The sequence below is a fragment of the Rhinolophus sinicus genome, chromosome 15 (assembly GCF_057876585.1).
Source record: "Rhinolophus sinicus isolate RSI-liver-muscle chromosome 15, RSI-T2T, whole genome shotgun sequence".
Lineage (NCBI taxonomy): Eukaryota > Metazoa > Chordata > Mammalia > Chiroptera > Rhinolophidae > Rhinolophus > Rhinolophus sinicus.
In genome coordinates, this window is record NC_142515.1 from 20,221,410 (window position 1) to 20,239,875 (window position 18,466).

Here is an 18,466-nt window from a genome sequence, read left to right on the forward strand (position 1 = left end):
GCCAACCTGAAATAGGAAAAAAAACATTTGTCCAGCAGACAACCAATCCCCTACTTTAGATCTTCTAGACCAAAGTGGAATTGGAGAATTCGTCTAGCTTTTAAGCACTTATGATGGCTCTTACAGACTGGATGGAGAGGTTGGGATGGTGGGTTAAGTGAGAAGTACTGTAAGGAGTAAGAAGTTATAGGCGTATTTGAAAGGGAGAGAGTAGGAGGAATGGGGCCTCCTACACATATGCCCCAGGGAACAGTATAGAAAAAAAGCAAGTGGGTTCTCAGGTCTAAACCTCAATGGGTTTTATTTCCCATATTTGACTTTTAAGGAAAGAAATATGTCAATACGAATGGTTAGTCTTAATGCACAAAGGACATAAGGGGGTTCATTAATATTTCAGATATAAGCATAGACTCTGAACCTGTAATGGCAACATTTTCTCTCCAGAGCTCATAGGTGGGCTCTGTGATAAGACACATAATGGAGATGCTGCATTGAAGTGTGAGGATGAGGACTTAAGGAAGGTTCTTGACACCGGAGAGGAGAGAGCTCTTGTTAAGCTCACACTTCCCTCCTGATACTATCATTCCGGCCACTGCCAACTCTTGCCCTGTCCGGCACTAGAATGGAAACTGGAATCCTTAGCTGTTTGGGAAAACAGGGAAGAAAACCCAAGCAGTAACAGCACAATGAAGGAATGTCACAGTCACCAGTTGGCTGGGTGAGCTATTTCTTGATTTGGAGGAATAACAGTTTGTCTCTTTGGAATTTCCATGCTAGAAGAATTTGCATTCCAGCTGCCATCCTCATTTGGCACTAATCACCAGATTATCTTGTATTTTGAAGGTATGTTTTTATTTATGTGTCTTTCCCTCATCCACCTGATTATGACGCTGTAAGAATCCTGACTTATTCTTTACTGTATGCCTTGTAGGACTGTAAAGGGCTGTGTCTAGTAGGTCCTTGGTAAAACTTTCTGGTAGTGGTAGTGAAGACAGGGGAGGCAGTGGGGGTGGGGAGGATGATGTTGGTGACAGTGACAATAATCTTCACTAAGGGATCCAAACAGGAACCTATAAAACTAGATTTCGGATGGCGACTTCACCTACATCATCAAGATAGTCAGTGCTCTTCCCTTTCCTTCCCCAGGTAGAAACCTTAGGACCTTTAAGACTGAGTAAAATGTCAGCTCTGCTTGTGGAGTCTTCCCCAGTTTCCCCAAAGTAGAACAACTCCCCCCTTTTCTCTGCATGCTCATAATGCCACTAAAATATTACAGTCAGACTAAGCTTTAGTTGGGTTATTCATGAGCCCATTTTCTCTACTTAATTTTGAACTCCTTGACGAAAGCCATCTGAGGTAGTCAACTGCCTCCTCAGTTCTGTACTTGACACCTAGTTGACATTGTACAAATCTGCATTGTCCAACAGAGTAGCCCCAGGAGATTCTTCAAATTTAAATTGATGAAAACAAATAAAATTAAAAATTCAGCTCCACTGTCACATCAGCCACATTTCAAGTGCTCAACAACCCACATGGGGCAGCACAGACACAGAACATTTCCATCATCACTGAAAGTTCTATTGGACAATGCTGCTACAAACGTTTGTACAATTGGATTACTCTTTCATGTAGTCATATATCCATAAAGCTGTTTCATACTTACTTATGGACCTATACAATACTTAACCACAGACTTCCACGGCTTTGCTGGTTTAAAAGGCTACCCCCTTCATCTTGCAGATACAGAAACAAAGCCAGAAAGGTGAAGAGACCTGCTTGCCAGGATTCCATGGCACATTAATGATAGAAACCATTTTACTGGTTGTCTCCTCAGCAACCAGCACAATACTTAACATCTCGTGACTGTTCCATACATATTGCTAAATAGAACGAAGGAATTGGGAAAATTCCAGTTCTTATTTCCTGCCCAGTGTTCTTCGCATTTGATCCCATTGCCCACCCAACATGCCAGCCCAATTGCCAAGCTGAGCAGTTGCTTCCATTTCTTTGCAACGACAAAGTCATAAGAAGCCTGGGAGTCTATAGGAAGGAGAGAAGTTGGCAGAAATTGTCGTAAATCCCTCTTCCTCATCCCAGAGTCTCCCAGTTACCTGTCTCCACGTGTTGCCCCCATCGGAAGAAATGAACACGCCAATATCAGTATATGAGAGTTCCGGACCAATGTTGCCTGAAACATAAGCAGAGTATTTGCAATTGTCAGACAGTTGACAGATTATGTGTGCTTGGGGTTAGAGGACAGGGCAGCAGTGAACAAAAGTTTTCTGAATGATGTATAGAGATGATTTGTGCAGGCTCTTTCTTAGTGTCATATCAAAAACCCACCAGGAAGATAAACCCAGTATGGGAAAAAGTAAATAACAGAACAGGAATGCATCTTTAAATGATAAGACTCAAAGACCAAATATTGATTAGCTTGGATCTCTTGAACTGTTCATTCTGGATACCAATAGTCTCTTAAAAACTGATCTTGACAGGCGTTCCCCAAGGCAGCAAAGAGAAGGAGAGTGGACATACATGGAGAAGCTGGGCCTAGGGATACCTTCCTCCTCATATATATTTTAGCCTAAGAAAACCTGGTGTGTGCGCATGTGTGTGTGTATCTGTGTGTCTATATGTGGGTTTCCAACTTTAATTTGTCAACATGTTTCTTACATGCAAGGCAACTGAGTGACCGCCCAGAATAAGATAACTATACTTAGCTGACCATGGCCATCGAGCATGGCAGGTAAGGAAGTCACCTGGTTTATGACTAGACTGATCACAGTTATTGCTTCTATCGCTTCACTTCCACTTATTTTCTTCCTCTTGTACTTCATTACCTTGTGGTTTTGTTTATTATAAAAGAAAGTGGTCCAGATTTTCTAATATATCTTTATGGCCCAAGTTTCTCCAATGGACACCTCCCCCCACCACATAGCCTAGAACAGTGCCCCAAATATAGCAGTTAGCTGCTCAATAATTAATTGTGGAATGAGTGAATGGGTACACAAATGATTGAATCAGGTGACAATATTAATGTGCATTTGGGGAGGTATTGAGAACTAGGAAAGTACCCTAAGCATGTAAGAATTTATCATTTTGACTGATATTTTTTCTTTAAAAAAAAGCAGGAAAAGAATGTTGGCTCCCACACATCTGTAGCCTAAATAAGAGCACAATAAAAATGCAATAATGAAAATGTTAATTGAGCTCCTGACATTTAATGCTTCAAAATGAGAAATTAAAGCCAGGCTACGTCAAGCTCCTTTCAGCATCAGGAGTGCACAGCTAGCCAACTTGTTTTGACACTCAGGCTTCTAAAAATAACCCTGGGGCTTAGGGCTCAGGCAAGAGGTGCTAGCGAGTGGGGAGATGCACTGCAAGCAGCTCTGGGGAGATCTGTTGGGAATTTGGAATTCCAGTCTCCAGATACAGGTTTTGGAAAAGAAAGAAAGATAAGATGGATGGGGCAGAGAATATCAGAGTTATTTGGTGATGGCTGCTCGGAGCCCAGTACTAAGAAGGATACTGAAGCCATATTTGGTTCCAACAGAATAGAGTGTGGAGATTGATTAGTAATGTCTACAAAGGGTGGGAGAGGGGGAGGGAGAGAGAGAGAGAGAGAGAGAGAGAGAGAGAGAGAGAGAGAGAGAGAGAGAGAGAGAGAGAGAGAGAGACTGATTCACCTTAGGGCTAAAATCTGCCATGCCTGCCATGGTTTCTAGGATCTGTCTCAGCACCTCTTACCTGCTCCCTTTAGGAGGTGGTTCTGCCAACATCCGTAGCCTCCCTTTCAAAGCTCAGCCAGACTGATTGTGAAGGCTTTGAGGTGGGGAGAATCGAAGGCTAACAGTGAGGTCTGTTTTTGGAAATATGTCCTGTCAATAGAAAGGAGCCCTGAAAGAAATGCTGCTGATCACAGGGACCACAAAGTAGGTTCCCCGATGGAAAGACAGAAGGATGTACCCGGGCTGATTTGATTTTTGAACATATTCAGTCCTTAAGTGGCCCTCTGGGAAATCTCTGACAGGAAGAGTCTGGAATATCGTGTCAGAGAAGGAAGATGTGAGTAACGCACCTCACTAAAGTGGAACAGGGGCGGCTTACCTCCAAAGGCCCGGTGGCCAGGTTGGAAGATACAGCTGCTCCCCACTCAAGTGGTGTGATGGGGGTGGGGGGCGAGGAGGGGTGAGATGGAGAAAAACCCGGAGCTTCTCTCACTCATAGCTTAGCTGGCAAATCAGGGAGGTTCTGTTATCCTTTTGTGCAGCTTTAAAAACTTGCTTTTACCCCTCATTTCCTACCAGGGCTACCCTTGTCCACTCCTTAGTTAAACACTAGTGAACAAAATGAGAGGGAGGGAGGAAGAGATGGAGATAGGAAGAGGGAGAGGAGAAACAGGGAAAGAGAGTAGGGAAAAGAATTTTGGAGTCTTCTGGGATTAGAGATGCTTCTCTCACCACCTCTGTTACCTCTTCAGGGCAAACGAGGGCTCAGAGGAGGACGTAGCTCAGTGCACCGTCCACTGCAGGGAGGGCAAGTGCCTCCATGGAGGGGACAACACTAGGGTTTGAACATTTGAGTTTCTAGGAAGCATGGCAGGGAGCCCAGGGTAGCTGTGGAGCTCCGGGCTAGGTCTGGCTGAATGGTTACTGGACAGACTAGTCTTGGAGCCAGAGGGAATGTGGCCATGGGCACGACACCCTTTGTCCTCTGCCTCTTCATCCGTAATTGATGATAATGGTATTAGCCTTTTCTACATCATAGAGTCACTATGTACCCAAGGCAAGGCAAGTGTGTCGCACACTGAAAGTGTTTTGCACTGTGAAGATGTGAACACTAGCTTGAAACCCCAGTGGTAAGGATATTTAGAACCCAGGTGATTCTGCTTGCTTAAAGCAATTGCCAAACTCTCCAGACTGCAATTCCATCTGCCTTCTGAGAGGCCTCAACAGGAATTAGAGATGCATCCTGGGGTGTACTTTCATCCATGCAGCTTCCCTGAGACCACATCTCCATGTGAGATGGGAAGACGCAGTGAGTAGTGAGAGTGAAGAGGAGAGAGCCCAGGGTCGCAGACACCCGGAAGCAGGTGAAATGCATGGATATGGGAAAGGGCCCTGGAGAGACATTGAGACAATGCAGGCCATTGAGGAAACCACTGGCTAACTTCATAATTATTTTCTGAGAGCAAATAACCTCTCAGGGAGAGCTGGCAAGCTGAGGAAGGGGAAGCTGGGTATGAGGAGGTGTGTGCCAGTGGGTCTAGCTCTGGCTTATCATCAGGATCTCATCATCTATATATATCCCTACCAATGTCCCAGGGTCCAGCAAGTGGCCACACAAACTTACAAAAGTTACAAAAGGAACAGAAAAGGAAATTAAGTCAATTCTGAAATATATGCTTAAAAAACAAAAAACAAACTCATCTTTAATGGCTGCACATTTGTTCATTTATAAAGCCTTACTTAACATTAGACTAATTTAGAGGCACGTGCTGGTCACAGGTCATAACATCTACCAGTAATACCACTCATTACGCTCTGAGCCTCTGTTGGGTATTATAGACACTCTTCCATCTCTAATTGTTAAACATTGTCACAAGGTAGAAAACATCTCTGTTTTACAGATGAGAAAAATGAAGGTCAGAGGTAAAAGAACTAAGCTGAATTCACAAGGCTAGTAAGTGTTAGAGCTCAGCTGGGAAAGCAGGATGACCAGGTTCCTGAGTGTATTCATTCATTCAGTGTGTGCATAGTGCGTACACATCATTTATGGATTCTACTGAAGTAGATGAGGAAATCCTAGTCTTCCGTTGCAAAAACAGTGGTTTTAAACTTCTGTCATATTAGTGATGGTAACAGGTTAACATATATTGAACATTCAATGTGTCCTAAAACCTGTTCTGAGCACTTTAAATCCGTTGCTTCATTTAATTCTTCCATTCTGTTATGTCAGTACAGTTATTCCCACTTTGCCAATGCAAACACTGAAGCTCAGAGTGGTGAAGCCACACAGAACAAAGCTTGGCTACATAGTGCACATGTAAATAACATTAACTTTTATTACTGATGACTGTTTTCCAGTGTTGCTTCCACGCCAGTCCAGGAACTCCTGGCAACCTTGAGGGAGGCAGAGAGTGCAGCCGTCCTCTAGTTGGGAGGTACAACGCACACAGATTACAGACTATGGGGACAGCTCCCCAAGTCATGAGAATAGCAACAGAGCCTGCCCTTACCTCACTGTCCTGGGCTCCCTGAAGACAGCGGTAGTAAACATGGGGGACCCCCACCCTAAGTGGTTCATAGTTGTTGCCTGAAATGCCGGAAGGCCACACTAGATGTCAATCTGATCCGAGTGGTTGGACACTAGTGGCATTTAAGCTTCGCACAGTTGGAGGTTTGCCCAAGGGAGCCACATCTAGGAGGGCAGTAACTGCTGGGCCAGAGCTCCAGGTTGATGAGAAAAAACAGAATGTACCATCTCAGAAAGTCACTGTGAATTTATCTGCTTTCATGAGAAAAAAGCTGCCTAACAGCAGAGCCCTAACTGCTAAGATTAGAAGCTGCCTTGCTTTATGCCATCAATGTACTCCTGAAAAGGTGCCTGTAAATCAAATGCAAGCTCATTGGAGCACCTGCAGGGGAGACTTCCCGTTTCATTTGATGGGCATCTTTATTCCTGATGGATGTTCAGTGGACAGTGGTTCCAACAATGCAACCTGTAGTTTTTCGGCCCTTTCCCCCAGGCTCTCAGCCAAGTGGTTAATCATGTATAAACAAACCTTTACAGGCACCAGACCCCTCATGATTAAAAAGAGCTCTGGGATGAATCCTCTGGGTAAAGAGAGAACTACCCCAACTTATATTTGGTGACCTAGGAAACTCACATATCACATGTTCTTAAAGTGAGAATTCCCTATTACAAACAACTTTTCGGACAAGTCAGTTTACTTTCAGAGGAACTCTGGCCTCTTGCTAAGCACAGGGAGTGCTCTGTGCCTGTGTGGGAAGAGGCACTAAGCTAGAACTTCCAAGTGTCTGGAGCCCCTTTCCTGGGTTGTTAGAGTGGCCATGGGGATGCACGATCCCTGCCTTTTTTTCTGGGGAGAGTGCCCATAACTTTTATCTGTTGCTCAAATGAGTCCAAAGTGGTTATAAACATATCCCAGCAGCCTTCGGTAAAGAAGAAGCCCAGGGAATGTCTTCCTTACCTGTAGCCACCACAAGTCCTGGGGCTGTTGCCTTGCTAGAGATTCTTCCCGAGGAATATGGATTTTCAGAGATCTGTAAGTGCAGGTGTAAGGAACAGAAGGGCTACAATGGAGGAGAAAAAAATAGTTTCATTCCAGTAAACTCCTGACACACCCCACCCCCCCGACCCCATCAGAGATGGGGTTTCCAGATGTTAAGGCTTTCAGAAACAGTAAGGATTGGATGCGAGACACACCCTTAACTTTGGGCAGGAGTCATCACCACCTGAGATCAGTGATATGTTCACATCAGAAACTGCCCTGAGCACCTGTCCCTACTCCCCCTGCAACTGTGTGGCATCCCCCCTCTTCCTCCCCTCAGCCTCCATCAAGATCCAGTTCATGGTCAGCCTCATGAAGCCTTCCTGAACATTCCTTCTGACAGCATGACACTGACCTTCTCCCATATCTGATCCTGACCATCACACTGTGCTTCTTAGAGCTCTAAGGGCCCAGTGAGAGGGCTGAAAAGGGAAAGCTAAGTGAAACAGTCTCCCAGCTCTCTGCCCTCTTCTTCAGCTAGATTGTCTCTGTTTCTATTTGATGCATTTTGTTCCTGTTTATAATTTTACTTTAATTTTTTTATTTTTTTATTATTTTTTTATTTATTGGGGTGACAATTGTTAGTAAAATTACATAGATTTCAGGTGTAAAATTCTATATTACATCATCTATAAATCCCATTGTGTGTTCACTAATTTTACTTTTAAATGATTGAAGTTGTTATCAAAAACTTATAAGTTTGTCTTCTTTATTTATTTACTTATTTATACTATTTGGATATTCTTTAAAAGAATTAGGGAGTTATAGGGATATATATATATATATATATATATATATATATATATATATTTAAAATATGAAAATGATGAAATTGGAAAAAGGGGAAAATTAGGTTAAGAAAATGAGATGAAGCCATGGGTAAGGTAAGGTTTGGGGGGGGGGGGGCGGGAATCATGCTGTGACCAGTTCCTAGACAGAGGCAGGCATTTGTCTCTGACCTTCCTAGTACCCTAAGCAAAAACCATGGAGTTTGGATACTACAAAAGGGGAAAGACCCTGTCTGCTCTATTTACCACTCTATCTCCAGTTTTTAAAATAATGTCGAGAATATAATAAGTGGTTAATAAGTGGCAGAAAGCAACTTTTTGCTAAGGAGAAACATAACCATTTCTGGGACCTTAGAAGAACTTCTCACATGGGTCCACTCTAAGATGGCACTGAAGGTTGTGAATGTCACTGATAATTACCTGTCTTCCCTCCATGTCAGAAGTTGTGGCATCTTATAGATCTTGCCCTCCATCGTGCCTACCCCAATATTCCATACAGCTGGAACCCTGGGAATGCTGATGGATTAACTATTTCATATGGTTATACCAGCCTGACCCTTCCTGGGCTTCCAAGGCAAATTTTGCTTACCTTGACATCCATCAAACACTTATCAAATTGTATCATATCAGCCTCGGTTAGCAGGTGTGTTGCCACTACTAAGTTCCATCTGGGACCCTGGAACACAGGCACTTTCTCTTATGTGTTTCTTTATCTTACTAGGAGTTAGAGCACATGGTATTTTCTCGGTAAAAGCCTGTGGAATTCAACTGAACTTTCCATCTAAGTGGTATGGCAGTCTGAATCCATTGATCCAACCATGGAAATTGTAGGAAATCTCAGCCCAGTGTCCGCCAAGTTCCTAAGAGCCCCTGATGAAACAATGCCCCTAACACAGCATCCTTAGGGAACCAGCCTGCCCTGGGGACTTCCCATGAGACTGAGGGACTGACCAGCAGGCAGTGGATGGGGCTTCCTCTCAGGTCCACGTCTGGAGCTTGCAACAGGCGCCAATCCCTGCCCTTGTTGTAAGTGATGTATGTCTTCACCTGGTCATCCACCTTCTTATTTGCCAGAAATATCCCTTTGATACCTGCTACCTAGGAAAAAGGGTGAGAGATGGAGAACCATGTTGGACCAAAACACCTATATTCTTGGAGAGGCGCTGGGAGAAGTCCCAGTATTTTCCACAGGGTGTTCGGGGTACAAAAGAAAAGAGGTGGACCATGGTGAGAAATGCCATATGACATGTGGTCTCTGAGAGAAGTTTAAGTTCCTCCCTGCATCCTCCACCCCCCAACCCAGATGGCTCATTCGCCTCTTATCCACCTGCCTTTTTCCACTTTACATGTCTCTGTACTTTGTTCCATAGGACCTTATCCTTAATTAACTATTAGCATTTCCTCTGAGGTGGGAGGGGTCGATAACAACTAAAGGAGTTACCCTTCCAAAAGAACACAGGTTTTGCTCAGGAGGGGTTTGTAAACAGGTTTTCAAGGCATCAAGGTATAATCCTTAATGGTGTAAGTTGATATATTTTTTGGGCGGATGACCCAGCTTGGTGACCTGGAATCTATCTCTGGCTGTGTCCCTAGCTCACTGTGTGACTATGGATAACTCCCATATCATCTTTGGGTTTCAGCCGAGGGTCACTTTGAAACAGGCAGAATCAGTCCTGTCCTTCCTTTTTTCCCTCAGTTGGCTGGCGGTGGATACATGAGCTAATACAGAGCACTCTTGCCAGAATTCCCAATTATTGGGATCTGCAAACGCTTAATATTTTCAAAGGAGAAGAGCATCACCACAAAACAAGAAGCTAGAGGGTTAAAAGAGATTTATAATCTAGAAGGTTCTGGAGTAAGTACAGATTCACTCAAACTTTTATTCTTACTATCTCTACATTCTGGGCAATAAGAATATTGACAGCATCCTATGTCAAAGAAAGATTTCCTTAATTTCCCACACAATCCCAGCATGTTCCAAAGCTGAAAGGTAATTCAAATAGACTAAATAGATATAACAAGAGGTTTAATGGCAGGTTTTCTGGATAATAGAGATCTCAAAATTTTAATTGTATTTATGCCCCATTCATTAAGGATCGTGGTTAACTGAGGTTTATTGCCATTCTGAGAAAACACCAATGGGAAAAAATTCCACAGAAGTGAGCTCTTTTACTTTTTTAATGACATAATTTAGTTGACGAAATAAGAAGTCTTTTTAAAATTAAAAAAAAATAATAATAACCTGACTGGCCTTGAAAGAGAATGCCAAGCCAAATAAAAACAAACAAACAAACAAAATGGACAAAGAGTGTCAGGAGGAGAACAGAATTATCTGGGAAGGACACCACTAGGGGAATTTGACAAGTGGCCAACAATGCAATTGATTAAATTCCCAACTTGAACAGAGGGTGGGTAAGGAGAGAAGCCAAGACAGGGGGAGGGGCAGTGGTGTCAGTTATACCCTTCCCCAGACGTACCCTCCTCCCTGCCCTAGCCACTTAAAGTTAGTGCCACCTCCGGAAGGCTGGCATCTTATAGGCTCATCCAGGGGCTATGAGACCCTCAGCTCACCTGTCTTTAAAATCAACTGCAAAGATGTTTTTCTTAATCCTGATTGCCAATTATTTCTTAGAGAGACTGGAATATGTGTTTCTTTGGAACCTTCTGCCTTTTGGTATTTTCTTTAGCTACAGAGCTGGTGCCTTTTCTTTGGACCACCAGATGATGATTCCAAGAACTCTCTCCCCTAACCCCCTCCAGCATGTAACTAGGGCCTTGCAATCCACTTCCCAGAAAATATAGAGTCAGACTTAGACTCCTGAATCTGCTCCTGTGGAGCTCATGTCACCCCAACCCCTGCCTCCTAGCACGATGCATTACAGTATGAATTACTAGCCATTCAGCTGCCTCTTGTGTTTTGGATGAGCATGTCTGGCAGATGGAATGGTCTCTACCATATTTTCCCATGGAGAGCGCCACCCCTCGGATGGGCATTTTCTGTGTGTCCTACATATTCAGAGAACAAAATCAGGAGAATGGAGACTGAAAAGATATAGGAAGAGGAGACTTCTAGGGAACCCATCTGTAGCCCTGCAGGCCTTTTCCTGCAGTCGCACATAAGACCACAGCAATCTCACTCACTTCTGAAAGAACCAGAACACTCCCCCCCTTCTATCTGGATTGGTCACAGCCCTTATATTATTACTGAATTGCTTCTTGGCTCCATATCTTGTACAAACGGACAACAGGTTTGGAGGTCACTTTACTTTTGTGTAACTTAGGCCAACAACTTTCAGCCTCTTTTACTGCAACCCAAATATGAAATACAATTATGTTGCAGCTAGTAGACTCATACCCATATATGCATGTCCATGTACACACATAGGTCCATATATATCATAAAACACAACTTACCCTCACTACATGCAATGTAAAGGAATCGAATAATGAGACACACATTTTAACTCTTCTCCATCCAAGGAGGTACTCAGCATCTGCCTTAAACATGCTTCCTCCCACTGTTGTTTGAAATCAGAAGCCTGGCTCTTGCTGCTGGGCCCAGCAGTCCAAGGAGAAGAGCTCCAGCTGGTGATGGTCCCAATAGGAGAGGGTAGTACAAAGTTCCAGGCCTGCATGGCCCACTTTCCCTCTGGGAACCAATTTGAATTGCAAAGAAAAACTGGTAAGTGGTCCCTTGGAAGAGCACTGAGTCCAGGTGGCACGGTCATCTGTTGTTCACCTTCCTGGGCCCTCAGGACAAGAAACCCAGGGATCTGCTGAGAAAAGCAATTACCATCGTCTGCTCTGGGCTGTCCCTAGAGTTGGACCTGTAGTGAGGGACTGGTGAAGGTCAGTTTGGAAAAAATGTCCCTGTGGAGTCTATAAGCAGCTGTCCATCTGGCCAAAGAAAGGTCACCTAAGTTCATGATAGAACAGGGTGGAAGGCAACACTGGGGACAAAAAAGCAAGGAAACATCGATAAGATGGGCAGAGAGATCAGAACACTGAGCATGGCTCAGAGAGCTGCATTTTATCCATCCAAGTATAGTGGGGTCAGCATAATTAGCAATGAGGAATTTCAAACTAAACCCACAATTAATTAGGTCATACTAGGCTCCTATCAGACTGGCTAAACACACACACACACACATACACACACACACACACACCCGTGATAATACCAAGTGCTGGTGAAGACGTGAAGCAAATGGAACATCTCATGCATCTCTGGTGGGGATGCAAAATGATACTGCCACTTTCAAAATAGTTTGATAACTTTTTCTAATCATATACTTACATTCAATCTAGCAGTCTTACTCCTAGGTATTCACCCATGAGAAATAAAAATTTAGGTTCATGTGAATATGTATAGGAATTCTGTTCAAAATCACACACAACTGAAAACAACTTAAAGGCCCTTCGGCTGCTGGATGAATAAACAATGGTACATCCACCAAAAGGAATGCTACTCAGCAATAAAAGGAACCTCTATGGATACTCAGCAACTTGGGTGACTCGCAAATACATCATTCTAAGTGAAAGAAGCCAGACTCAAAAGAATAACTACTGTATAATTCATTCACATGACACTCTAGAAAAGGCAAAACTGGAGAGAGAATGAGAGAAAGCAGACCAGTGTTTGCCAGTGACTTTGGGTGGGAGGAGAGTTGACTGCAAAAAGGCCGTAAGATAGAATATTTTGGGGTAATAGAACTGTTCTATATCTCAACTGTGGTAGTAGTTACTCATTGTATGCCTCTATCATAACTCACAGAACTGCATACCACAAAGGGTGAATTTCACTGTACATAAACTCTATTTCAATTTAAAAAAATAATATGAAACAAATATAGTGGGAAGTGCCTAGGCTTTTTAGTCAAACAGACATGGGTTCATTCAAGTATAGTGTTATTATTTCCTAGCTGCATGATCTGAGCCATGTTACTAAAATGTCTGCATCTCTATACTCTCCTAGGCATAATGGGGAATAGCACCTCCCTCAAAGAGATATTGTGATACATTTTTTAAAAGTATGTAAGTCGTTTAGGGTTGTGCAGTCTAATACCATAGCCACTAGCCACATATAGCTACTGAGCACTTGAAATGTGGCCACTGGGACCGATTTTTAATTTCATTTAATTTTAACCAATTTAAACACGGATACCCAATTCAGTTATTGGCAATCTTTTAAGTATATTTTGTAATAACTTGGGTATGTGAATCGGCTTTATCTACTGTACATTTTATGAAATGTAAATACTGATCAAGTATTTCTGGTGAAAATTCAGCATGTAAATTGAGATGTATGGAAGGTGTAAAATACACCCAGGATTTTGTAGACTTAGTATGGAAAAAACATAAAGTATTGCATTAGTAGTTTTTCATATCAAACATATACTGAAATGATATTTTAGATATTTTGGTTAAATACAGTATATCATTACACTTAATTTCACCTGTTTCATTTTATATTTTTAATGTGTGTAGTAGAAAATTTAAAAATGCATGTGTAGCTCACATTATACATTTATTCAATAACGCCAGTGTAAGGCATTGCCTCGTATGCTGCTGTGGTTATTATAAGAAGTTACAAGTTGAATGCTTAATATCCAGGAAAGTATTGAAAAAAATACATCAGACTGGCAGCTCAGAGTATGTTTCCATAATAAAACTGAGGGTGTTGGAAAGAATATTTGTTTCTTGATTTACCAGTGGTAAGCAACTAAGAAGAAATAAAGTTTATAGTTAAAGGTGTGAAGAAATCACCATAGAGCTCTACGTGAAAAGAGCATCCTAAGAATAACGGTGAGCACACATAACAGACTACATTCACGGTCAACACTAGACTTGTTTTGATAGAATGGGCTCTGAAACCTCAAAGACGAGATGCATTATTATTTGGCCTTCAAGAATTATTTCCCCTCTGATTATATAATTATATCCATGACAATATTGTACTTTGAGGCAGGGATTAAAGAGAGAACCAGCAAAAGACTTTACACAGCAGTAGATGTTTCCAACAGACCAGGAAATGGACAATGACTCTGCCTTTTTAGGTTTTAGGGAGTTTAGTAGGTTTGCTCCCCATTGGTCTCCAAAGTCTCTCAGTGCCAAGACCTGCAAGGTGAATTCTCAAATAAGTTCTCACTTTCTTTGTCCCCTTTCCATTGTCAAGAAAAGTCTTGTGAGGTCCATGTGGAAGATGGATTGATACACCAGTAGCTTCAAGTGACCGTAGTCAGCCTGAGCCACCTCACATCTGCGTTACCTACAGGCATTGCTGACATTTCAGACAAGGGAATACAAGTGTATTGCCCTGTTTTATTATAAAGGTCCACATAAATTTGGCATAGGAGACTACATCATGCATGGAATTATAACTCACTACATATGTAGATATAGGGTAAAAACAGAGAAATTCTAGCACATTGATTAAATGCCCAGCTCTTCAGTCAAGTTATTTACCAGTATCTTTGCAATGTTTATTTATACTATTCCCCAAGGCCACTCAACACTCTATAAAACATGGACTTCTACTCTTCATACTCTGGTTCTCTTCTCGTGCTGGGGCTCCTCCAAGCAATGTCTTCCTCCCAAGCTCCAGGATTCATCCTTTAAGCCAACTCACCAACAAGTCTCCCCAAATTCCTCAAGTTAGAATTAACCTTCCACTTTAGTGATGCCACAAAATGGGGAATACCTTTACTAAAAGTTAGACTGTGATCACTAACTCCTAATAGAGTCACTTATATCTTTCCAACAGATTGGGAGTTTCATGCACCAGCCTCCTTTCATCAAACAAAATACACTCCGTGAAAGTGTGTTAATTTAGCTGAATTGAATGTGAAAGCTTACTGGTTTTCCCAGATGCATTACTCAAGGGCACTCAGAGTCCAGAAGAATTATAGTCTCTTTGCTAACCTTCCATATGGTTCACAACCTCAGTTCCTACAAGAATCTCCAGTGAAGAAGGTGAAAGTCTAATGACCTCTAGAGACCAATTAAATTGAGCTTTGTCTCCAAATCACAGACTGTATCTCCAGGTACAAAACAGCATCGCCCTCTAAAAACCTTCAATACGTTCATGGTCTAGATAGTGTCAGGATCCAACTTATTCCCTTGCTATTAAATGCCTTCTAGAATCTGAACTCTAACTACGTATGCAGCCCTCATTCTTATACCTGACAAGTATCTATTCCACGCAGTTAGACTGGATAACTCACAGTCTTACAAATCTATACCATCCATCCAATTCCTGGCTCACGCCATTCTTGATATGTGGAATGGCTTCCACTACTTCACTTCTTTGTCCCCGGAGAAAAAGGATTGCTAATGATTGGTAATCTTGAGAAAAATAACTGGGCATGTACAACTCATTCCCCACATCTGCTATTATATTTTGGGGATCTGCCTGCAAAGACCCCATCTTCTGTACCCAAATGCGATGATGCTATAGAAGCTTCCACAGGAGATCTTTTGATTTCTGCCTGTTACTGGATGGATGGGTACAACTCTGGAGTGCAGTATTAGCAAGCCCACTTCCTCTTACATAACTTTTAAAGCAATACAGCTGATGTATGATCTCCGTTTGTCTCACCTTCTGTCTCTGTATCAATTGGTTCCTATCTTGGGCAAGTAGAAAAAGGAATTTGTTTACTGACCCCTCAAAGCCCAACAAACTAGGATGCAAGTTCCCTAAGGGCAAGAGCCATCATCTCTCCTGTCTTCCTTATGGGCGAGAATACAAAGTAGGGGCACAGTCAACCTTAATAAAATTGAATGGAGAACCATCTCAACAGCGCTGGTTTTAGGGAAGTTGCCTTGTCTGGCACACCTTGCTTCTCTATAAATGCAACGACACCATGCATTTCCCCCCCTAGTAAGACCAAAAATGCAAGACTGACTTCAGCAAAAAGAAAAAAAATGGCATGGGTCTGGGCACATTCTTCATTTTGATTCATGCTCCACTTCAGATCAGAGTGTCTCACTGTTCTAAATGGCCAAGGAGTTTCAGTCTTGCTTAGGAAAGAAACAGCACAGTGACAAACTCACCCACCATTATCAATAGGGCCAAAGATAGATATTTCTCAACTTAAAGGTCCTTGGCAGCAATGTTTACCCTCTCCTCTTGGGTTCCGGCCACAGGAACATGGATAATCCTCCTATCTCCATAGCCTCAGTTGGGCAAACAGGAAATTGGTTGGAGTGGCCTCGGTCCTGGGGAAATTTGCCCAAACCTTCCCATGAGATGTGACTTATTTCCCAATAACAAAGGTATATTTCTGCTTCCTGGTATGATTAGAGACATGGAAATGGAAGCTTCCCAGAGCCATTTATACACCTTAGTCATCTTTACCAGTTTTCCTAACTCTAGGAAGATATCTGGGCCATTCTCCAAAGAAACTTTGTTGTTAAAAGAATTATTTCAGCATTTGTCAACTATCTCCTTAGGAAATCAGAATATTTCTACTGATTTTGTTTTATAACCAATACCATTCACTTCTCTCTTTTTAAAAACATACTTCCATTCATCCCACACCCTGTGGAATCCTCTTTCCACCTAATACAGTAACTGGAATCTTATGTATTTCTACCATGATCAGTAACTGAGCAGCCAACTTAGGTACCAATATAGGGATGCTGGAACTCTCACAGGCACGGCTCAGAAGAGACAACGGTAAAGCAGACACCCATACACTGATCCCTCTATCGAAAACCATTCTCACTCCTCAAAGAGAAAAACTCACAAGGGAGCAGCTCACCCAAGCCATCCGAGGCTACCACCTACAACACACAACTTTTCCTTCCATGAGTGAATGACCTCAACCAGCACAGCCTGTGTGGGCCTGACCACCAGCCACTAGTGAATATTGGATAATGAGACACATTTTCTTTGCTCAAATCAATCCATCAAACTGAGTGGACAGTCAAGTCCCTTTACTGCAGCCTGGATGGTCAAGGTCATACACAGTCAGAGGTATAAAAAAGTACTACATCATTAGGGTCCCAGAAACAGTTCCTATACAGAGTCACTTGTTTTCCTAGACAAAGTATTTTTTAACTGGTGATCATATATATACATAGAGGATGAAAAAAAAAAAAAAAAAAAAAGAATGTATACACATTTTAAAAAAGGAAAAAAACTGTATTAAAATTATGTTGATGGTAACCACTTTAGCACCGATTGTAATTGCGATGCCAAATGTGACTTGTGTTCATCTTTTGTTATCAGTATATATTATTATAATTTTAATACAGTTTTTTCCTTTTTTAAAATGTGTATGCATTTTTTTGGTACCCTCTCTATGTATGTAAACTCAATAAAGGTGATCAAATTTAAAAAAAAAAAACTAAATGTAAGTCAAGGCCAGTCCTTCTTCATGCACAGATTTGCTGACATTTGGTGGCATTTTAGGGAAACCCTCACTTCCATCACTGATGTTTGATTTTCTTTTCCTATAGAAGTTGTTTATAAACATGATTTTCCAAATAATTTAAGACATACATAACACTACTTCCTCCACCCAGAGTCCATAAGAAGGAGCATAGAATTGAACACTGTATTTAAGAGATCACCTGGGCCAAATACCTTCATTTCTGGCTTGTAATTATGCTCATATACACAAGAACTTGACTTTAGCTACCATTTATTGAAGGCTTACTGAGTCAACCATCACATTAGATGTTTTACAAACAAACATTCTCTCTCACTCTCACTATAATCTCATTCGATAACTATTTTACCCTCATTTTCCAGGTGAAGGAATTGAGGCACAGAGAAATTAAGTCCCTTACCCAAAGTCACATGACTGCAGAGGGGTACAGCTGAGATCTGAACCCAGGACTATCTGACTCCAATGCTTGTGTTTATATTATTAAAGCTCATGAAAAAGAGAGGCAGATCCAGGGGTGGGGTAATCTTAGCTACATACCTCATACAATTCAATAATGATGTTTCCCATTAGACCTCGGCTGCTCTTAATATTCTCCATGGCCAGGGTGAAGTAGATCCCACGTGTGTCTGAGATGTAGAGGTTGTAGGTGTCGTTCTGGTTCCATTCTTGGACGGCTGCGAACACTTGGTTCTCATCGGTGCTGATAATGTGCATGTCCTATAAGAAGATGGAAGGCCTATAAAGGCAGCAGATCTCCATTCCTCCCTGCCCATCGGGACCCACAGGAATTACCATGACTTATGAAATGGTGGAGAAAAAGCTTGATTTATAGGCAATGTTAAACAATTTTGTGTCAGACCAAGGCTATAAATTATGAGTTTCATGATTTCTGCTCCTTGCTAAGTGACAGCAAGATGGGTGTAAGGGGCTTTGGTGGGCATCATTTTCCATGGCTTTGAGGGATTCATCCACTTTCATTTTTTATTTTT

The 18,466-nt window shown here is 42.1% G+C and overlaps 1 protein-coding gene across 1 annotated transcript in view; it reads right to left on the reverse strand.

The window, feature by feature from the left end:
- Positions 1-18,466, reverse strand: part of SORCS3 (sortilin related VPS10 domain containing receptor 3) — a 539,923-nt gene that overhangs the window by 82,757 nt on the left and 438,700 nt on the right. Inside the window, exons 9-12 of the mRNA XM_019725085.3 lie at positions 18,015-18,194; positions 9,034-9,180; positions 7,214-7,316; positions 2,112-2,188 (exon numbers count right to left, since the gene is read on the reverse strand). Coding sequence (XP_019580644.3) covers positions 2,112-2,188; positions 7,214-7,316; positions 9,034-9,180; positions 18,015-18,194 — 507 coding nt within the window. The remainder of the gene's footprint in view (positions 1-2,111; positions 2,189-7,213; positions 7,317-9,033; positions 9,181-18,014; positions 18,195-18,466) is intronic.